Source organism: Salmo salar, chromosome ssa06 (genome assembly GCF_905237065.1).
Source record: "Salmo salar chromosome ssa06, Ssal_v3.1, whole genome shotgun sequence".
Classification (NCBI taxonomy): domain Eukaryota; kingdom Metazoa; phylum Chordata; class Actinopteri; order Salmoniformes; family Salmonidae; genus Salmo; species Salmo salar.
Window position 1 is genome coordinate 94,558,343 of NC_059447.1, and position 24,077 is coordinate 94,582,419.

A 24,077-nucleotide genomic window follows, 5' to 3' on the forward strand; every position below is an offset into this window, starting at 1 on the left:
TATATAGTGTAAAGTAAGGCCCAGATATACTGTATATTTTATAGTGTATATACTGTGTATTATATTGTGTAAAGTAAGGCCCTGATATACTGTATATTATATAGTGTAAAGTAAGGCCCTGATATACTGTATATTTTATAGTGTATATACTGTGTATCATATTGTGTAAAGTAAGGCCCTGATATACTGTATATTATATTGTGTAAAGTAAGGCCCTGATATACTGTATATTTTATAGTGTATATACTGTGTATTATATTGTGTAAAGTAAGGCCCTGATATACTGTATATTTTATAGTGTATATACTGTGTATTATATTGTGTAAAGTTAGGCCCTGATATACTGTATATTATATAGTGTAAAGTAAGGCCCTGATATACTGTATATTATATACTGTAAAGTAAGGCCCTGATATACTGTATATTTTATAGTCTATATACTGTGTATTATATTGTGTAAAGTAAGGCCCTGATATACTGTATATTTTATAGTGTATATACTGTGTATTATATTGTGTAAAGTAAGGCCCTGATATACTGTATATTTTATAGTGTATATACTGTGTATTATATTGTGTAAAGTAAGGCCTTGATATACTGTATATTTTATAGTGTATATACTGTGTATTATATTGTGTAAAGTAAGGCCCTGATATACTGTATATTTTATAGTGTATATACTGTGTATTATATTGTGTAAAGTAATTACATGGGTAACCAGTTTATAATAGCAATAAGGCACCTACCTCTGGGGTTTGTGGTATATGGCCAATATACCACGGCTAAGGGTTGTATCCGGGCTGTGCGGCGTTGCATCTTACATATGAGCAGCCTTTAGCCGTGGTATATTGGCCATATACCACTTCACCTCAAGCCTTATTCGTTAGTTATATAGGGTGCGTTTGTAAATTCACTCTGGCCATATACTCCGATTTCAGAGCACTCTTGTCTGAGTGTGCCAGAGCACAGAATAACTGAGGAGGAATTTCAGAATGTGCAACACCTGTTGAATATGACCTGAGTCAATAAACTTTGGCAACAACAAAAAAAAAACGTTATTAAATTCCTGCCAGCAGCACAATTACAGTCACCAGCGCTCTAGATCACATAAAAAATCTGCCTGACCAGCTCTGCTAGGTCGAGTAAAATAATCAGATTGAGGTATTCTCGTATTTGTGTCTAGAAGTAGCTAGCCAACTTTAGTCAAGTTAGCTTGAGTGCTTGTGAGATCAAACCTACTCCTCTATGCCAAAGAGAATTTGAGTGTTCTAGTTCCTGAAAAGCTATTGTATGGTTCTGGTCTACACGTGCAGTTAGCCTAGATGAGAGGGGGTTTGTTGTGTGTGTGTGTATTGTGTGTGTATGTATTGTAGCCTATTGTGCTGTGCTGTGGTTTTTTTCCCCCCATTGTGATGTCACTGTAGAACGTTGCGATGGACGGCCAACGGCCATTGTTGTTGGGAGGGTTCTTTCTGTAGAATGTTGTGTGAAGTGAGTTCCATTGTGAATGCTTCCGTAGAATGTTGCTCCATTGTGATGCTTCCGTAGAATGTTGTGTGAGATCCAACCCATTATGACGTCATAGTGGAGTAGAATGGTTGTGTGAGCTGGGCTGAGTTCTGTTGTCACGTGTCATAGTAGCCTTAGTGCCTATAGTCTACAGCTGCTCTGGAAAATATCATCATTCATTCATTCATTCATTCATTCATTCATTCATTCCAGAGTTTCCCTGGACTTCTAAGTTGTTGTGTGGATAAATGTGTTGAGTAGGCTAATGCTGCTATATTATGGATCAGGGCCTTACTTTACACTATATAGTATAAAGTATAAAGACCTAACTTTACACTATATCTTATATGATATATCAGGGCCTTACTTTACACTATATAATATACAGTATAAAGGCCTAATTTTACATTATATCATATACAGTATATCAGGGCCTAACTTAACATTATATAATCAATGAATCTGTGTTTCAACTTGGCAGTCATATATATATATATATACTATAAATACATGGATATTGCATTGATAAATAGACAATAAAAACATTCAAGTTAAAAATACAAGTGGAAAAACATGACAAAATGTACATTTATATTTGGGGATACTCAAACGAGTTGTGGTGAATAAGTGGCTAAAGTAAGTAATGGGTGAATGTTTGTATTGTTCAGTCCTGGCCTTTGACATATTTCATGTAAAGTGATAACATAGACAGTGTGTGAGAAATAACACCGCTTTATTGACTTTTGATCATACTGTGGAAGATGTGGCAATATTGATTGTTGAATATAGCTGCTCTATCAATGTTTGCCTTATTGATTGATAATGATTGATATTGTGTTTATAACACAGCCCTTATTGATTGATAATGATTGATAGTGTTTGAACTTCCATTTAGACTGCTATAAGTCTCATTCTTCTGGCCTGTTCCCTGCCAGCTGGAAAAAAGTTGGACTCGAAACCCGAGGACAGTCAGACCCGACCCAAATGGACCCGAAGACTACTCAACCTAGACCCAACCCATATCCTAATAGGTCCAGGTCCAGACCAGACCTGATTAGACCCGAGTGACAAAAAAATATATAGATCAGCCAAGTTGCTCTTCTGGTTAACAAATGGGTCCTTATATGTTGGCTAGGACTTCTATAAGTCAATAAATTCATCTTATTAGCTTAAAATAAATATCTGGTCTGGTCCATTTAGGTCCTAACTGTAGTTATATAGACTCGATGACAATCAAACAGAACCCAACCCGGACCTGAGGGTCAAATTACAATTTCAGACCCGAAAGCAAATTGTGCCCAGGTCGGGCCTCGAGTATACTGGGTCCACGCAGACCCGTAAAGACCTTTACTTTCAGCATAGACCCAGAACAACTTAAAACCCTATCACCTTTCTATTGGTCTCTCTTCCCTTCTCTTCTCTTCTCTTCTCTTCTCTTCTCTTCTCTTCTCTTCTCTTCTCTTCTCTTCTCTTCTCTTCTCTTCTCTTCTCTTCTCTTCTCTTCTCTCCTCTTCTCTCCTCTCCTCTTCTCTTCTCTTCTCTTCTCTTCTCTTCTCTTCTCTTCTCTTCTCTTCTCTTCCTCCCTTCTCCTCTCTTCTCTTCTCTTCTCTTCTCTTCTCTTCTCTTCTCTTCCTCCCTTCTCCTCTCTTCTCTTCTCTTCTCTCCTCTCCTCTTCTCTTCTCTTCTCTTCTCTTCTCTTCTCTTCTCTTCTCTTCTCTTCTCTTCTCTTCTCTTCTCTTCTCTTCCTCTCTTCCCTTCCCTTCTCCTCTTCTCTTCTCTTCTCTTCTCTCCTCTCCTCTTCTCTTCTCTTCTCTTCTCTTCTCTTCTCTTCTCTTCTCTTCTCTTCTCTTCTCTTCTCTTCTCTTCTCTTCTCTTCTCTTCTCTTCTCTTCTCTTCTCTTCTCTGTTCTCTCTTTCTTTCAACCTACACATCTGGCCATCACCATGGAGAGAGGCCATGATTTGCTTACAAAGAGTGCGTAGCCAATCAGACGAGCCATAGGATCCCTATTCTCAAGCTTCAACCAATGTGCGTAGCGGTGATATTTGCATACAGGGGGCTTGACCAATCCCTTGTCACTACAGGAGCTGGGTTTTGCGTGTTCTGGCCAATGGGCGTGCGGGATGCAGAGATAAAGGTCTGCATATGATTACCATGTGGTTATAGAAGGTGTTTAGTATCGATCCAGTATCTGCTGGGTAGGTTACTTCTAAACTCGCGCTGTGGACCTGCAGGGTGGACTATCTGATCCTTTGTGACGGGAATAGTATCTCTGTAACAACATGCCTAAAAGGAAGGTGAGTCGCTCTGTTTTAAAAAAATATATAAAGATCTAAACCCGTCGTATCTGTGAGAGGAGACAGGATAAACGGTGCGTGTCTCCTAGCAGGTGAGCTGATGCGAAAGTTTCCAAACCGGAGCACCGCCTGTTAGAACGGTTCAGCTGGGACCTTTTCGGTCTGATGGGAGTCTAGAGGGGATGTACGGGACATGTCAGCGGTCCTGCATGTTATTTGGTGTGTTTTCTGTCGAAGCCCCTGCTCTCTCTCTCTCTCTCTCTCTCTGTGTGTCTCTTCATGGCCGGTGTGTCTTCCCTGTTCACCCATACCGGACTGTCTGTCACCACGCAGTGCACAGATCGCGCTCCGGAATGCCGCCCGGTAAGATTACCGCCCGCTGGCGGTTTGAAGTGGCCGCTTTATCCCCGTCGTGACTGCTTGGAGATTATTGTGCCTTTGGTGTATTTTAACGTGTTAGTGTGCCGACCTGTCTACCGGTAGGGATTTAAATCTGTCGATGGAAGAAGGATTTCAGATTTTTTTTCTCCCTCTAGAAGGACAGCCTCTTCCTCTTCCTCTCTCTCTCTCTCTCTCTCATTTTGTTTGCCCTAAAAATTAAAAAAGATCCGTTTGCAAACAATAAATAAATGTGATCCTTGAGTTGATAAAGATGCATAGAAGCCTGTTCTGTTGGGTAAGGCAGCAGGCGTTTGAGCCCCGCACAGTGCTTTCTGTGGTGGATGGGTGGAGGAGCAGCCAGCGAGGCAACAAGCATAGGCGTTGGTCATTCTCTCTTCCTATGTGGTGATTGGCTCAGTGTTCCGTCACTCATGGGGACACTGTCACCGCAGAATCTCCAGGGAGAGCAAGGCACTTCAAGCCCCTTTAGGGTGCTGCCATAGATTTACATTTTAGTCATTTAGCAGACGCTCTTATCCAGAGCGACTTACAGTAGTGAATGCATACATTTCATTTCATGCATTTTTTTTTTTTTTTTTAAACACTGGCCCCTCTGTGGGAATCGAACCCACAACCCTGGCGTTGCAAACACCATGCTCTACCAACTGAGCCACAGGGAATACTACCTTAGAAGTACCTGTCCAAGAAGGCTCAAGATCATTGGCCACAGATAAAATTACCTTAAATCACGTTATTTCTACCGTAGCTTTAATTGGATTGATCATGTCAACAGCATACTTTAAAAAGCTTGGCTAACAAGCTAGCTAGCTAGACTAAACTGTCATTATCATGAATCACGTTAACGTTCTACTGGCAAATCCTTTTCAATCCTTGTCGTATTCAGAGAAATTAGAAATATAACGTATCGGTGCTCATCGACCATTGGATGTTACACAACAAGTCGGAAATCACAAATTGAACAATGAGTGGGTTTGGAAGGAATCAGTGGCTAACTGCGATGCAAAGCTATCGCGATTTAGCTTCCTCTGCCCGCTATTCGGGTAAACCACTTCTCCAATCTTTTTGGAACTATAACAAAGAACAAACAGCAAAAACGTGTTGATTGTATCCTCAATGAAATGATAAAATATACAAATACACAAATTCCAATAAGCTATACTTAAACTGATTAACATCATCCTCAGCTCTGGCATCTTCCCCAATATGAGGAACCAAGGACTGATCACCCCAATCCACAAAAGTGGAGACAAATTTGACCCCAATAACTACTGTGGGATATGAGTCAACAGCAACCTTGGGAAAATCCTCTGCATTATCATTAACAGCAGACTCGTACATTTCCTCTGTGAAAACAATGTACTGAGCAAATGTCAAATTAGCTTTTTAGCAAGTTACCGTACGACAGACCACGTATTCACCCTGCACACCCTAATTAACAAACAAACAAACCAAAACAAAGGCAAAGTCTTCTCATGCTTTGTTGATTTAAAAAAAAGATTTTGACTCAATTTGGCCTGAGGGTCTGAGGGTCTGAGGGTCTGCTATACACATTGATGGAAAGTGCTGTTGGGGGGAAAACATATGACATTATTAAATCCATGTACACAAACAACAGGTGTGCGGTTAAAATGGCCAAAAAACGCACACATTTCTTCCCACAGGGCCGTGGGGTCAGACAGGGATGCAGCTTGAGCCCCACCCTCTTCAACATATATATCAATGAATTGGCGAGGGCACTAGAGCAGTCCGCAGCACCCTGCCTCACCCTACTAGAATCTGAAGTCAAATGTCTACTGTTTGCTGATGATCTGGTGCTTCTGTCCCCAACCAAGGAGGGCCTACAGCAGCACCTAGATCTTCTGCACAGATTCTGTCAGACCTGGACCCTGACAGACCTGGGCCCTGACAGACCTGGGCCCTGACAGACCTGGGCCCTGACAGTAAATCTCAGTAAGACAAAAATAATGGTGTTCCAAAAAAGGTCCAGTCGCCAGGACCACAAATACAAATTCCATCTAGACACCGTTGCCCTAGAGCACACAAAAAACTATACATACCTCGGCCTAAACATCAGCTCTATAGGTAACTTCCACAAAGCTGTGAACGAGCTGAGAGACAAGGCAAGAAGGGCCTTCTATGCCATCAAAAGGAACATAAAATCTGACATCCCAATTAGGATCTGGCTAAAAATACTCTAATCAGCTATATAACCCATTGCCCTTTATGGTTGTGAGGTCTGGGGTCCGCTCACCAACCAAGAAGACACTAAATGGGACAAACACCAAACTGAAGCTCCGCATGGTGATTTCTGCAACAATATCCTCTGTGTACAACGTAAAACACCAAATAATCCATACTGAGCAGAATTAGGCCGATACCCGCTAATTATCAAAATCCAGAAAAGAGCTGTTAAATTCTATAACCCCCTAAAAGGAAGCGATTCCCAAACCTTCCATAACAAAGCCATCACCTACAGAGAGATGAACCTGGAGAAGAGTCCCCTAAGCAAGCTGGTCCTGGGGCTCTGTTCACAAACACAAACAGACCCCACAGAGCCCCAGGACAGCAACACAAACAGACCCCACAGAGACCCAGGACAGCAACACAATTAGACCCAACCAAATCATGAGAAAACAAAAAAGATAATTACTTGACACATTGGAAAGAATTAACAAAAAAAACAGAGCAAACTAGAATACTATTTGTCCCTAAACAGAGAGTACACAGTGGCAGAATAGCAGACCACTGTGACTGACCCAAACTTAAGGAAAGCTTTGACTATATACAGACTCAGTGAGCGTAGCCTTGCTATTGAGAAAGGCCACCGTAGGCAGACCTGGCTCTCAAGAGAAGACAGGCTATGTGCAACACTGCCCACAATACGAGGTGGAAACTGAGCTGCACTTCCTAACCTCCTGCCCAATGTATGACCATATTAGAGACACATATTTCCCTCAGATTACACAGATACACAAAGAATTCAAAAACAAACCCAATTTTGATAAACTCCCATATCTACTGGGTGAAATACCACAGTGTTCCATCACAGCAGCAAGATGTGTGACCTGTTGCCACAAGAAAAGGGCAACCAGTGAAGAACAAACACCATTATAAATACAACCCATATTTATGTTTATTTATTTTACCTTTTGTACTTTAACTATTTGCACATAATACAACATTTGTAATGTCTTTATTCTTTTGAAATTTTTGTGAGTGTAATGTTTACTGTTAATTTTATATTGTTTATTTCACTATAGTTTATTATCTACATCACTTGCTTTGGCAATGTAAACATGTAAAGCCCTTAAATTGAATTGAGAGGGAGGGGGCGTATGAAGAGAGAGGCAGAGAGAGAGGGGGCATGGAAAGTGAGGCAGAGAGAGAGAGGGCATGGAAAGTGAGGCAGAGAGAGAGGGGCATGGAAAGTGAGGCAGAGAACAGAGATAGAGAGGGTGGGGGGCATGCAGAGAAGGGGGGATAGAGAGTGAGGCAGAGAGAGATAGGGGGCATGGAGAGAGAGGCAGAGAGGCAGGGTCATAGAGAAGGCAGAGAGAGAGAGAGAGGAGGGGGCATGGAGAGAGAGGCAGAGAGAGAGAGAGAGGAGGGGGCATGGAGGAAGGAAAGAAGAGGAGGGGGCATGGAGAGAGAGAGAGAGGAGTGGGCATGGAGAGTGAAGAGAGCGAGAGAGGAGGGGGCATGGAGAGAGAGAGAGAGGAGGGGGCATGGAGAGAGAGGAGGGGGCATGGAGAGAGAGGCAGAGAGAGAGAGAGAGGAGGGGGCATGGAGAGAGAGAAAGAGAGAGAGAGGAGGGGGCATGGAGAAAGAGAGAGGAGTGGGCATGGAGAGTGAAGAGAGCGAGAGAGGAGGGGGCATGGAGAGAGGCAGAGAGAGAGAGAGAGAGAGGAGGGGGCATGGAGAGTGAAGAGAGAGAGAGGTTGTTGCTATGTAAATTATGTCCTCTGGCTAAACCATCAGGGTGTTTGCCTGTTTTAGAGGAAGACCCTAGATAGGCTAGCTAAACACCCACCTATCTACCTGTCTACCTGTCTGCCTGTCTACCTGTCTACCTGTCTACCTACCAGCCTGTTTTAGAGGAAGACCCTAGATAGGCTAGCTAAACACCCACCTATCTACCTGTCTACCTGTCTACCTACCAGCCTGTTTTAGAGGAAGACCCTAGATAGGCTAGCTAAACACCCACCTATCTACCTGTCTACCTGTCTGCCTGTCTACCTGTCTACCTGTCTACCTACCAGCCTGTTTTAGAGGAAGACCCTAGATAGGCTAGCTAAACACCCACCTATCTACCTGTCTACCTGTCTACCTGTCTACCTACCAGCCTGTTTTAGAGGAAGACCCTAGATAGGCTAGCTAAACACCCACCTATCTACCTGTCTACCTGTCTACCTGTCTACCTACCAGCCTGTTTTAGAGGAAGACCCTAGATAGGCTAGCTAAACACCCACCTATCTACCTGTCTACCTGTCTACCTGCCTACCTGTCTACCTACCAGCCTGTTTTAGAGGAAGACCCTAGATAGGCTAGCTAAACACCCACCTATCTACCTGTCTACCTGTCTACCTGTCTACCTACCAGCCTGTTTTAGAGGAAGACCCTAGATAGGCTAGCTAAACACCCACCTATCTACCTGTCTACCTGTCTACCTACCAGCCTGTTTTAGAGGAAGACCCTAGATAGGCTAGCTAAACACCCACCTATCTACCTGTCTACCTGTCTTACCTGCCTACCCGTCTACCTGCCTACCTGTCTACCTACCAGCCTGTCTACCTGCCTACTGTTTATTATGGATCCCCATTAGTTCCTGCCAAGGCAGCAGCTACTCTTCCTGGGGTTTATTATGGATCCCCATTAGTTCCTGCCAAGGCAGCGGCTACTCTTCCTGGGGTTTATTATGGATCCCCATTAGTTCCTGTCAAGGCAGCAGCTACTCTTCCTGGGGTTTATTATGGATCCCCATTAGTTCCTGTCAAGGCAGCAGCTACTCTTCCTGGGGTTTATTATGGATCCCCATTAGTTCCTGCCAAGGCAGCAGCTACTCTTCCTGGGGTTTATTATGGATCCCCGTTAGTTCCTGTCAAGGCAGCAGCTACTCTTCCTGGGGTTTATTATGGATCCCCATTAGTTCCTGCCAAGGCAGCAGCTACTCTTCCTGGGGTTTATTATGGATCCCCATTAGTTCCTGTCAAGGCAGCAGCTACTCTTCCTGGGGTTTATTATGGATCCCCATTAGTTCCTGCCAAGGCAGCAGCTACTCTTCCTGGGGTTTATTATGGATCCCCGTTAGTTCCTGTCAAGGCAGCAGCTACTCTTCCTGGGGTTTATTATGGATCCCCATTAGTTCCTGCCAAGGCAGCAGCTACTCTTCCTGGGGTTTATTATGGATCCCCATTAGTTCCTGCCAAGGCAGCAGCTACTCTTCCTGGGGTTTATTATGGATCCCCATTAGTTCCTGCCAAGGCAGCAGCTACTCTTCCTGGGGTTTATTATGGATCCCCATTAGTTCCTGCCAAGGCAGCAGCTACTCTTCCTGGGGTTTATTATGGATCCCCATTAGTTCCTGCCAAGGCAGCAGCTACTCTTCCTGGGGTTTATTATGGATCCCCATTAGTTCCTGCCAAGGCAGCAGCTACTCTTCCTGGGGTTTATTATGGATCCCCATTAGTTCCTGCCAAGGCAGCAGCTACTCTTCCTGGGGTCCAGCAAAATTAAGGCAGTTTATACAATTTTAAAAACATTACAATACATTCACAGATTTCACAACACACTGTGTGCCCTCAGGCCCCTACTCCACCACTACCACATATCTACAGTACTGAATACATGTGTGTATTGTGTGTATGTTATCTTGTGTGTGTTTGCATGTGTCTATGTGTGTGTCTCTTCACAGTCTCCGCTGATCCAGAAGGTGTATTTGTACCTGTTTTTTAAAATCTGATTCTCCTGCTGCATCAGTTACCTGATGTGGAATAGAGTTCCATGTAGTCATGGCTCTATGTAGTACTGTGCTCCTCCCATAGTCTGTTCTGGACTTGGGGACTGTGAAGAGACCTCTGGTGGCACTGTCCCTGAGGCTGAGAGATAGTATCTGCTGATTGTCATGATCTCTAGTCCACTCATCTCCTCTCCAGTCATAATTACTATTAGTCATGAAACTTCCTGATTCTTCAGGTCCACAGATTAAGTCCTGGAGTAAAAAAAAAACTCCTGAGATTGTCCTTGTAAAGTGTTGTTTCGTCCAGGACGAGGTTTTATAGTAATCTGTGTCTGGTGTCTTAGTGAGGTGGTGTTTCTGAGAGATTTAATATTGCTAACTCTAAGATGGTAATATAAAGCCAAGATTCTGTTAGATTTTAGCAGTCCTTTTTAAACCTTTTAATCCTAAATATGAGGAACACATTAAGTACAGCGAATCAGTTAAACATTTTGCTTTAAGTCTTTGCCAGTGCACTCTAACCCCCCCACCCCCTCCTAAAATGTATATTTTCACAAAATGATGTGACTGCCAGGTAGTCTCAATCTTAAGAGTACATTTCTATATTTCAATAGCGTTGTATTGAGATTGTCCTTGTAAAGTGTTGTTTCGTCCAGGACGAGGTTTTATAGTATTCTGTGTCTGGTGTCTTAGTGAGGTTTGTGTTTCTGAGAGATTTCGTTCATTTTCATTAGTGTTCTATGATCAAATGGAGGTTTGGAGGTCCTTGAGCGATCTGGGGTCGACCGATTTAATCAACACACAAACACACTCATACACCGGTGGAGGCTCGTCAGAGGAAGAAGGGTAGGACCATCCTCCTCAGTAAATTTCAGAACAAATGTAAATAGTGAAACATTAAAAAAGTTATCCTTTTTTAGATAAAAACTATACTAAATATATTCACATGTAACCAAATAATTAATTAAAACACACTGTTTTGTAATGAAGGTTTACAGTAGCCTCAACATCACTCTGTAGGTTAGCACCATGGAGAAGCCGGAGGACAGCTTGCTTCCGTCCTCCTCTGGGTACATTGACTACAATACAAAACCTAGGAGGCTCATGGTTCTCACCCACTTCCATAGACTTACACAATAATTATGAGAACGTCCGGAGGACGTACTCTAACATATCAGAGGTCTTGCAGCGTGAACTGACATGTTGTCCAACCAAATCAAAGGATCAGAGAATGAATCTAGTACTGAAAGCATAAGCTACAGCTAGGATAGCACTGCAGTGTATAAAACGTGGTGAGTAGTTGATTAAAGAGAGAACGGCAATAGTTAAACAGTTTTCAACAACTTAATTTCTTCCAAAATTAAGGAGAAGCAGAGAGAGGGAGAGCTATCATAGAATATTTATATATTTACTTTCACTTACTTAGCTGGTGTCAAATGCAGCTAGCTAGTTTAGTCTACGCGGCAGGTTAGAGCGTTGGGCCAGTAACCGAAAGGTTGCTGGATCGAATCCCCGAGCGGACAAGGTAAAAATCTGTTGTTCTGCCCCTGAACAAGACAGTTAACCCCACTGTTCCCTGGTAGGCCGTCATTGTAAATAAAGGTTAAATCAAAAATAAAAACACCTAGCTCAGAGAGAGATTCTATATTAGCTAGCTGGCTATGGCTGACTATCCAACACAGGAACTCTTCCAAGGTAGGCTTCTGGTTTTATTAATTTATTGCCACCGGGGCCCGCGAGTGTAACCGCTCAAATGTACTGCATGATTGTAGCGGGTTTAATAACGTGTTAGTTCTTTCTTGACTATGACTGACAATCGACGTAGGCTGTGATTCGCGGTCATGATATGAAGGTTTGGCTTGGAACGTTTTTTTTTATCCCTCTGGCCACAGTGTCACGTCCTGACCAGCAGAGGGAGTAATTGTATTACTATTTGGTCAGGACTTGGCAGAAGGGTATTTGTTTTATGTGGTCCGGGGGTTATGTGTAGTGTTAGAGGGGTGTTATATTTATGTGTTCCGGGGTTTGGGTGTATGTTCTGGTTTTTGGTTGTCTAGGGGTTTTCTAGTTTGTCTATTTCTGTGTGGCTCCCGATCAGGAACAGCTGTACGTCGTTGTTCCTGATTGGGAGTCATATATTAGTTGCGTGTTTTCACCTGGGGATTTGTGGGTAGTTGTATTTCGCACTGCTAGTGATTATTGTCACCTGTCGTTCTTTGTTTATTGTTTTTCCGTGTTCACATTTTAATAAATAATAATAATGATGAGCACGCAACCCGCTGCGCCTTGGTCCTCTCTCTCCTACGACAGCCGCGACACACAGACAGCTGTTGTGTTGTGCGCTGACGTCCACAAGCGAAGGGAAAAAGGTGAGAGTAGGAGAGCAGTACACTAGATAGATGCGAGAAGGAATTATATATATATACAACGAGCAAAGTGATCATGCTGTTTGTATGTGTCTGCTATGAAAGTGAACTGTTTGCCTGTGATTAGGAGTGTATTCATTGCGACGATTCTGTTGAAAAACGTTTCTTAAACGTAAGCAAAAAAAAAAAAAACGAAACGAGGATAAACATGAATTAATTTTGTCCAATAGAAACTCTAATTTGTTGGGACTAATGATTTACACACTAGATCAGCTAGATGCTGTTTCGCTGTCTGTCACCTTGATTGTTCAATTCTCTCGACCTGTACACCTACTCCGTAAACTTCCATTCGTAGGCCAGGTTGTAGCAACCTCATGATGGGTATTAATGTGCCACCGACCTCCTGTGCCCAGCGGTTTTATTGTTATTATTAGCAGTTCGTCGTGTCTATTTAAATATAGAGGAATATTTCACTTTTCTCAGGTCATAAGGTACAACATGAATTTGTGCATGAGGGAGATGTGGTGCGACTCGAGTTTCGCCTCCCTCCCTCCCTCCCTCCCTCCCTCCCTCCCTCCCTCCCTCCCTCCCTCCCTCCCTCCCTCCCTCCCTCCCTCCCTCCCTCCCTCCCTCCCTCCCTCTCTCTCTCTCTCTCTCTCTCTCTCCCTCCCTCCCTCTCTCTCTCTCTCCCTCTCTCCCTCTCTCCCTCCCTCCCTCCCTCCATCCCTCCCTCCCTCCCTCCGCTGAGACTAATGCTGTGTTCAAAGCAACTGGGAACTCGGGAAATCTCAGACTTCAGTGCGTTCAAGAACTGGGAAACTAAGGAGAAAAAAAACGAGATCCTACTAGGAAAAATAGTTTTGAACGGTCATCTAACTCGGAAATACCAAGTCGGAAACTCTGACGTCATGATTTGACCTCGTTTTTTTCCCCCCAGAGTTCCCAGTTGTCTTGAAAGCACCATCATGCAGATGTCACATACCATCAGTCCAGTAAAATAAAAAATACAATTATTACCTCGATTTATGCTCAGCTGTGCCTCGCAATTGCTACACCAACTGATCTATTTTGTTATCAAAGCTTGAGTGTTGAAATATAATATTTTCTGAGTTTATTGATATTGGCAGACCAGGCATATAGCCAATATGAGTTAATAATGTATTAGGTCTACTGCACAAAACCTCATTTCTACACAACTGTTTATATTAGCTTCATGTTTTAAGTCGTGATTAAAATTAAATCTGAGCAATAGATCTCGGCTGGTTTTCTGACTGTGAAAGTGATCTTGACTGTATAAACAGACATCTCAGCCTTTCATTAGCCGTGGATTTACCAGGTGTGTTGTGTTTTCACTCTTCTCTCGGTTGCTTCTAGTCTGCCGAAGGGGCCGGTACCAAGGACGCCTCGAAAGTGACTAAGCAGGAGGTCGCTAAGCAGGAGGTCGCTAAGCAGGAGGTCGCTAAGCAGGAGGTCGCTAAGCAGGAGGTAGGTGCTCTGTGTGTGTGTGCAGTGTGTGTGAGTGTGCAGTGTGTAGTGTGTGCAGTGTGTGTGTGTGCAGTGTGTGTGTGTTTTACACAACCGCAAACACGCTCATTATGTACCGCAGTCACCACACACACACACACACACACACACACACACACACACACACACACACACACACTCTATCCACACTACCCCTAGTACACTACCCCTAGTATACTACCCCTAGTACACTACCCCTAGTACACTACCCCTAGTACACTACCCCTAGTATAGTACCCCTAGTATACTACCCCTAGTACACTACCCCTAGTACACTACCCCTAGTACACTACCCCTAGTACAGTACCCCTAGTACACTACCCCTAGTATACTACCCCTAGTACACTACCCCTAGTACACTACCCCTAGTATACAACCCCTAGTATACAACCCCTAGTACACTACCCCTAGTATACTACCCCTAGTATACTACCCCTAGTACACTGCCCCTAGTACACTGCACCTAGTACACTACCCCTAGTACACTACCCCTAGTACACTACCCCTAGTATACTACAACTAGTACACTACCCCTAGTACACTACCCCTAGTACACTACCCCTAGTACACTACCCCTAGAACACTACCCCTAGTATACTACCCCTAGTACACTACCCCTAGTACACTACCCCTAATATACTACCCCTAGTACACTACCCCTAGTACACTACCCCTAGTACACTACCCCTAGTACACTACCCCTAGTACACTACTCCTAGTACAGTACCCCTAGTACACTACCCCTAGTACACTACCCCTAGTATACTTCCCCTAGTACACTACCCCTAGTACACTACCCCTAGTACAGTACCCCTAGTATACTACCCCTAGTACACTACCCCTAGTACACTACCCCTAGTATACTACCCCTAGTACACTACCCCTAGCACACTACCCCTAGTACACTACCCCTAGTACACTACCCCTAGTGCACTACCCCTAGTATTCTACCCCTAGTATACTACCCCTAGTACACTACCCCTAGTACACTACCCCTAGTACACTACCCCTAGTACACTACCCCTAGTACACTACCCCTAATATACTACCCCTAGTAAACTACCCCTAGTACACTACCCCTAATATACTACCCCTAGTACACTACCCCTAGTACACTACCCCTAGTATACTACCCCTAGTACACTACCCCTAGTATACTACCCCTAGTACACTACCCCTAGTATACTACCCCTAGTATACTACCCCAGTACACTGCCCCTAGTACACTGCACCTAGTACACTACCCCTAGTACACTACCCCTAGTACACTACCCCTAGTATACTACAACTAGTACACTACCCCTAGTACACTACCCCTAGTACACTACCCCTAGTACACTACCCCTAGAACACTACCCCTAGTATACTACCCCTAGTACACTACCCCTAGTACACTACCCCTAATATACTACCCCTAGTACACTACCCCTAGTACACTACCCCTAGTACACTACCCCTAGTACACTACCCCTAGTACACTACTCCTAGTACACTACTCCTAGTACACTACCCCTAGTACACTACCCCTAGTATACTTCCCCTAGTACACTACCCCTAGTACACTACCCCTAGTACAGTACCCCTAGTATACTACCCCTAGTACACTACCCCTAGTACACTACCCCTAGTATACTACCCCTAGTACACTACCCCTAGCACACTACCCCTAGTACACTACCCCTAGTACACTACCCCTAGTGCACTACCCCTAGTATTCTACACCTAGTATACTACCCCTAGTACACTACCCCTAGTACAGTACCCCTAGTACACTACCCCTAGTACACTACCCCTAGTACACTACCCCTAGTACACTACCCCTAATATACTACCCCTAGTAAACTACCCCTAGTACACTACCCCTAATATACTACCCCTAGTACACTACCCCTAGTACACTACCCCTAGTATACTACCCCTAGTACACTACCCCTAGTATACTACCCCTAGTACACTACCCCTAGTATACTACCCCTAGTATACTACCCCTAATACACTACCCCTAGTACACTACCCCTAATATACTACCCCTAATATACTATCAGACCCTCAGCACACAACTGATATGCCCCCTGTCCCCTCTCCTCCTCTCCCCCCTCTCTCCCCTCTCTCTCTCCCCCGTCTCTCACTCTCTCTCTCTCCCCTGTCTCTCACTCTCTCTCTCTCTCCCTCTCTCTCTCCCCGTCTCTCACTCTCTCTCTCTCTCTCTCTCTCTCTCCCCTCTCTCTCTCCCCGTCTCTCACTCTCTCTCTCCCCCTCTCTCTCTCCCCCGCTCTCTTTCTGTCTCTCTCTCTCCCTCTCTCTCCCCCTCTCTCTCTCCCCCTTTCTGTGTCTCTCTCTCCCCCTCCCTCTCTCCCCCTCTCTCTCTCTGTAGCCCACCAGACGGTCAGAGAGGTTGTCATCGGTAAGTTTAATCATCCCCTCTTCCTCCCTCCTCTCCTTCCTCCCTCCTCTCCTCTCCTTCCTTCCTCCCTCCTCTCCTCTCCTTCCTCCCTCTTCTCCTCTCCTTCCTCCCTCTCTCTCTCGTCGTTGCTCCACCAGAAGCAGTCTGTGGGTCATAGTTTCTCACTGCCACCAGATATGATATTAGGATCTGAAATCATAACTACTACAGTGTTATAGTCAGTAGATATTCAGACTGTTATAAAGGAGCGTTCTATTCAGACTGTTATAAAGGAGCGTTCTATTCAGACTGTTATAAAGGAGGGTTCTATTCAGACTGTTATAAAGGAGCGTTCTATTCAGACTGTTATAAAGGAGCGTTCTATTCAGACTGTTGTAAAGGAGCGTTCTATTCAGACTGTTATAAAGCAGCATTCTATTCAGACTGTTGTAAAGGAGCGTTCTATTCAGACTGTTATAAAGGAGCGTTCTATTCAGACTGTTGTAAAGGAGCGTTCTATTCAGACTGTTATAAAGCAGCATTCTATTCAGACTGTTGTAAAGGAGCGTTCTATTCAGACTGTTATAAAGGAGCGTTCTATTCAGACTGTTATAAAGGAGCGTTCTATTCAGACTGTTATAAAGGAGGGTTCTATTCAGACTGTTGTAAAGGAGCGTTCTATTCAGACTGTTATAAAGGAGCGTTCTATTCAGACTGTGTTATAAAGGAGCGTTCTATTCAGACTGTTGTAAAGGAGCGTTCTATTCAGACTGTTATAAAGGAGCGTTCTATTCAGACTGTGTTATAAAGGAGCGTTCTATTCAGACTGTTATAAAGGAGCGTTCTATTCAGACTGTGTTATAAAGGAGCGTTCTATTCAGACTGTTATAAAGGAGTGTTCTATTCAGACTGTTATAAAGGAGCGTTCTATTCAGACTGTTGTAAAGGAGCGTTCTATTCAGACTGTGTTATAAAGGAGCGTTCTATTCAGACTGTTATAAAGGAGCGTTCTATTCAGACTGTGTTATAAAGGAGCGTTCTATTCAGACTGTTGTAAAGGAGCGTTCTATTCAGACTGTGTTATAAAGGAGCGTTCTTTTCAGACTGTTATAAAGGAGCGTTCTATTCAGACTGTGTTATAAAGGAGCGTTCTATTCAGACTGTTGTAAAGGAGCGTTCTATTCAGACTGTGTTATAAAGGAGCGTTCTATTCAGACTGTTATAAAGGAGCGTTCTATTCAGACTGTGTTATAAAGGAGCGTTCTATTCAGACTGTTATAAAGGAGCGTTCTATTCAGACTGTTGTAAAGGAGCGTTCTATTCAGACTGTTGTAAAGGAGCGTTCTATTCAGACTGTGTTATAAAGGAGCGTTCTATTCATACTGTTATAAAGGAGCGTTCTATTCAGACTGTGTTATAAAGGAGCGTTCTATTCAGACTGTTATAAAGGAGCGTTCTATTCAGACTGTGTTATAAAGGAGCATTCTAAAATAATAGGGAAAATCTTCTCGCTATAATTTATTCACCAAGGTTTGGACAGCAAGCTGTCTTCGTCAGGGTACCATGACAGAATTCAGTGTTCTAAAGGTGGTGGTGGGAAAAGGTCCCTGCAGGTTCCTACTGGTCCTGCGCTTGCTTTTTTCTCTCTCTCGTCCTCATTTCCTTTACAAGACCTGATGTCTATTTGTTCTGTTCATCCTCTGTCTGTCGTGATTTCACTGTCTTCAAGCATGGCACACAAGTTCTGGATCTCAAACTGCACCATATTCCCTTAGTAGTGCACTATTTTTGACCCCATAATGAATAGTGTTTCATTTGGGACACATTGTCAAGGTAACTTCAGCTTGTTGTAAACGTTAGCACTTTATTATTATCATGTTTATATGCCTATAACACATTATTACAGCCATATTTATATAACACATTATTACAGTAATGTTTATATAACACATTATTACAGTAATGTTTATATGCCTATAACACATTATTACAGCCATATTTATATAACACATTATTACAGTAATGTTTATATAACACATTATTACAGTAATGTTTATATAACACATTATTACAGTAATGTTTACATGCCTTTAACACATTTTTACAGTCATGTTTATATAACACATTATTACAGTAGTGTTTATATGCCAATAACACATTATTACAGTAATGTTTATATGCCTTTAACACATTATTACAGCCATGTTTATATAACACATTATTACAGTAATGTTTATATGCCTATAACACATTATTACAGTAATGTTTATATAACACATTATTACAGTAATGTTTATATAACACATTATTACAGTAATGTTTATATAACACATTATTACAGTAATGTTTATATAACACATTATTACAGTAATTTTTATATACCACATTATTACATTAATGTTTATATAACACATTATTACAGTCATGTTTATATAACACATTATTACAGTAATGTTTATATAACACATTATTACAGTCATGTTTATATAACACATTATTACAGTAATGTTTATATAACACATTATTACATGTTTATATAACACATTATTACAGTAATGTTTATATGCCTATAACACATTATTACAGTCATGTTTATATAACACATTATTACAGTAATGTTTATATAACACATTATTACAGTAATGTTTATATAACAGTAATGTTTATATAATACATTATTACAGTAATGTTTATATAACAGTAATGTTTATATAATACATTATTACAGTAATGTTTAAATAACACATTATTACAGTAATGTTTATATGCCTATAACACATTATTACAGTCATGTTTATATAACACATTATTACAGTAATGTTTATATAACACATTATTACAGTCATTGTTTATTTAACACATTATTACAGTAATGTTTATATAACACATTATTACAGTAATGTTTATATAACACATTATTACAGTAATGTTTATATAACAGTAATGTTTATATAACACATTATTACAGTAATGTTTATATAACAGTAATGTTTATATAACACATTATTACAGTAATGTTTATAGAACAGTAATGTTTATATAACACATTATTACAGTAATGTTTATATAACACATTATTACAGTAATGTTTATAGAACAGTAATGTTTATATAACACATTATTACAGTAATGTTTATATAACACATTATTACAGTAATGTTTATAGAACAGTAATGTTTATATAACACATTATTATGTGATTACGTTATTATTATTATTATTCTCATATTATTAACCCACAGGTTCTCACGGCTCTATTTCAGTCATTTTAATAAAGAATTTTAATAAAGAATGGATCCAGTGATTGCCTTCCCTGTTTACATAATGAGGATTTAAAGATACATGTTAAATATACTGTTAAGTTAAATATGTTAAATATACTTTTAAGTTTGCATTGATTAAGCTGTGTGTACGTCCGTTCAGCTGAGGTGTTGCCCTCTACTAGTGTGTGTGGCCTCACCTATAGCCCACAATACACTATTGTTCAGGTTATACATATATTCCTATGCTAAGCTATTTCTATGGTATTTTCCCATTGTCTTTGCTAAGCTAAGTTTATAGAAATGCCCCATTCACTCAGCTAAGCTAATTCCATTGAAATGTCCAATTCACTCAGCTAAGCTAATTCTATAGAAATGCCCCATTCTAAACTAAGATAATTGCATGGTGTTTCCCACTCTCTGTGCTAGGCTAAGCTAAACTAGTTCTATAGCGTTTCCCCACTCTTTAAGCTAGGCTAATGCTAAAGCTAATGGCTCTCTCTCTCTCTCTGACCTACAGAAACCAGCTCCTCCCAAACCGGTTGAGGTCAAGCCTAAGAAGGCTATCGCCAAGGTAATGCCATCGAGCATTCACACAAACTGTCCATAAATGCATATTGTGTTTGTTTTATTAAAGTCTCAAAATTTTTTGTCCATTTGAATGTTCTCAGAGCTGGTTTTTATTGGTTGTTTCTTGTCCTCTGTTGGGATTGGTAGTCTCTGTTTTTTATGCTGTGTTCTGATTGGCTCTGTCTGCCTAGAAGCCGGTGGACAAGGACGTGAAGGGAAAGAAAGGAGGAGCTAAGGTGAAGAGGGAAGATGGCCCCTCCCATAACCGACAGACCATGACAGAGGTACGTCAGGTCGCACCTCCGTCAGAGGATGGAGAGAATGTAGAAGGAGAGGAGGTACGTCAGGTCGCACCTCCGTCAGAGGATGGAGAGAATGTAGAAGGAGAGGAGAGAAGGAGTAGGGGGGGCTGGTGGTGGGATTATAATCATCTAACATGTCTTCCTTCAATGTTCTCCCTGTCTCAATATCTGTCTCTCTCTCTCTCACACACACACACACACACACACACACACACACACACACAGATCTGTGTGTCTCGTTCCAGTGTCAGTGTGACCTACTACAGAAGTCTTGCTCCCTACTCCATGTCTGTCAGAGGACAGAGTGAGACAGTCCGAGTGAACGGTATGACAGACCGACCGACAGAGTGCTGTGGATTTGAACCAGAGTTGTTAGGGGGTCTCCCAAATGGCACTCTATTCCCTCCGTGCATTACCCAGCCATAGACCTAGCCATAGACCTAGCCATAGACCCAGCCATAGACCTAGCCATAGACCTAGCCATAGACCCAGCCATAGACCTAGCCATAGACCCAGCCATAGACCCAGCCATAGACCCAGCCATAGACCTAGCCATAGACCTAGCCATAGACCCAGCCATAGACCTAGCCATAGACCCAGCCATAGACCTAGCCATAGACCCAGCCATAGACCCAGCCATAGACCTAGCCATAGACCTAGCCATAGACCCAGCCATAGACCTAGCCATAGACCCAGCCATAGACCCAGCCATAGACCTAGCCATAGACCTAGCCATAGACCCAGCCATAGACCCAGCCATAGACCCAGCCATAGACCTAGCCATAGACCTAGCCACAGACCCAGCCACAGACCTAGCCATAGACCTAGCCATAGACCCAGCCATAGACCCAGCCATAGACCCAGCCATAGACCCAGCCATAGACCCAGCCATAGACCCAGCCATAGACCTAGCCATAGACCTAGCCATAGACCTAGCCATAGACCCAGCCATAGACCCAGCCATAGACCCAGCCATAGACCTAGCCATAGACCCAGCCATAGACCTAACCATAGACCTAGCCATAGACCTAGCCATAGACCCAGCCATAGACCCAGCCATAGACCCAGCCATAGACCCAGCCATAGACCCAGCCATAGACCCAGCCATAGACCTAGCCATAGACCTAGCCATAGACCCAGCCATAGACCCAGCCATAGACCCAGCCATAGACCCAGCCATAGACCTAGCCATAGACCTAGCCATAGACCCAGCCATAGACCCAGCCATAGACCCAGCCATAGACCCAGCCATAGACCCAGCCATAGACCCAGCCATAGACCCAGCCATAGACCTAGCCATAGACCTAGCCATAGACCTAGCCATAGACCTAGCCATAGACCCAGCCATAGACCCAGCCATAGACCCAGCCATAGACCCAGCCATAGACCCAGCCATAGACCCAGCCATAGACCCAGCCATAGACCTAGCCATAGACCTAGCCATAGACCCAGCCATAGACCCAGCCATAGACCCAGCCATAGACCTAGCCATAGACCCAGCCATAGACCCAGCCATAGACCCAGCCATAGACCCAGCCATAGACCTAGCCATAGACCTAGCCATAGACCTAACCATAGACCTAGCCATAGACCTAGCCATAGACCCAGCCATAGACCCAGCCATAGACCCAGCCATAGACCCAGCCATAGACCCAGCCATAGACCCAGCCATAGACCCAGCCATAGACCCAGCCATAGACCTAGCCATAGACCTAGCCATAGACCTAGCCATAGACCCAGCCATAGACCTAGCCATAGACCTAGCCATAGACCCAGCCATAGACCCAGCCATAGACCCAGCCATAGACCCAGCCATAGACCTAGCCATAGACCTAGCCATAGACCTAGGGAATAGAGTGCGATTTGGGATGCAGTTTGTGTGATTTAACCACTGAGTGCGTGATGAGTGTGTGATTTAACCACCGAGTGTGTGATATAACCACTGAGTGTGTGATGAGTGTGTGATATAACCACTGAGTGTGTGATATAACCACTGAGTGTGTGATGAGTGTGTGATTTAACCACTGAGTGTGTGATGAGTGTGTGATTTAACCACTGAGTGTGTGATTTAACCACTGAGTGTGTGGGAACTAACATTGTGTTACTACACAGTAATTGTATGAAATGTGTGTGTGTGTGTGCTCATCCCTTCAGTATGTACAGTGTGTTAACACATCAGGACTACTAGTGATACTGCTAACTAGCTAGCAGGACCACCCTTCAGTATATACAGTGTCAGGACTACTAGTGATACTACTAACTAGCTAGCAGGACCAGCCTTCAGTATGTTAACACATCAGGACTACTAGTGATACTGCTAACTAGCCAGTAGGACTAGCCGTCTATTCCTCGGCCTTGGAACTCGGTTGTCAATAGTTAATAAGAATGAATAATAATATAATAATAATAATAATAAATAATATCACAGTGTAATGTGATGTTTTACTGGGTCAGTCATACGGACAATATCGTAAAAATTCATGAAAAAAAAAATTTGCTTTTTGGTCTTAATTTAAGGTTAGTGTTAGGCATGCAGTTAGCAGTGTAGTTAGGGTTAGGTTTAAAATCAGATTTTAATTGGATAATTTGTATAAATAGGCGGGGTTTAGCCATAATGATGACTTTGTGGCTGTGGTAACTAGTGACGACCATGGAACCATGGATGGGTACTCCCCTGGTCCCTTTGTGACATTATGGTGCGTTTATGCATAGAGATCCTATTAAATAACTAGAAGGTCTATGGCAGCCATATTGGTCAGGGAGAAATACAAGCCGGTCTAATTGGAATGAATGGGAGTAGAGTTATAATCTTGATTTTACTTAATAAAAGTAAGACATGTGATATATCAGAAATTATAAAACTGGGTGGTTTGAGCCCCGATTGCTGATTGGCTGACAGCCGTGGTATATCGAACGGTACACCCACGCGAATTGACAAAAACATTTATTTTATTACTTTTCTAATTACATTGGTAACCAGTTTATAATAGCAATAAAGCACCTCAGGGGGTTTTGTGGTATATTGCCAATATACCACGGCTAAGGGCTGTATCCAGACACTTTGCGTCGTGCATAAGAACAGCCCTTAGCCGTGGTATATTGGCCATATACCACACCTCCTCAGGCCTTATTTCTTAATTGTGTGAATTGTCAACCTAAAATATTGTCAGATAATTATGAATACAGTTGATACAGGTTTTATATAAATTTTTCTGTATAAATAGCCTCTAAAATATTTAAGTATAGTGTCGGTGGTAAGCCGGTGTTTGGAGGATATATTGGCACTGGTGTTTGGCCCGAGAAGGAAAACCTTGCCAAGATATATATATATATATAGATATACTCCAAACACTATCTTCGTGGGCCTTATCCCTTTTATACAATGGGTTACTAACATATTCAAATAATGATTGACATATTTTAATTAAAAAGTTATTTTGATGGAAGTTCTTCATAACATTTCATCCTGCCACCAGACATAGTCCCGACACGAATCTAGGGTTGCTAC

General features: G+C 42.6%; 1 protein-coding gene across 16 annotated transcripts in view; it reads left to right on the forward strand.

The window, feature by feature from the left end:
• Window positions 1-3,583: 3,583 nt before the first annotated feature.
• Window positions 3,584-24,077, forward strand: part of LOC106608381 (high mobility group nucleosome-binding domain-containing protein 3) — a 34,788-nt gene continuing 14,294 nt past the window's right edge. The window contains exons 1-6 of one of the 16 annotated variants that reach the window (XM_045721235.1): window positions 3,598-3,806; window positions 13,905-14,000; window positions 16,429-16,458; window positions 20,218-20,271; window positions 20,459-20,551; window positions 20,795-20,894. In XM_045721235.1, coding sequence (XP_045577191.1) covers window positions 3,792-3,806; window positions 13,905-14,000; window positions 16,429-16,458; window positions 20,218-20,271; window positions 20,459-20,551; window positions 20,795-20,894 — 388 coding nt within the window. In that variant the 5' untranslated portion in view covers window positions 3,598-3,791. Of the gene's footprint in view, window positions 3,807-13,904; window positions 14,016-16,428; window positions 16,459-20,217; window positions 20,272-20,458; window positions 20,552-20,794; window positions 20,895-24,077 lie in introns of all 16 variants that reach the window. The other 15 variants (XM_045721236.1, XM_045721233.1, XM_045721234.1 and 12 more) reach the window with 15 other exon arrangements.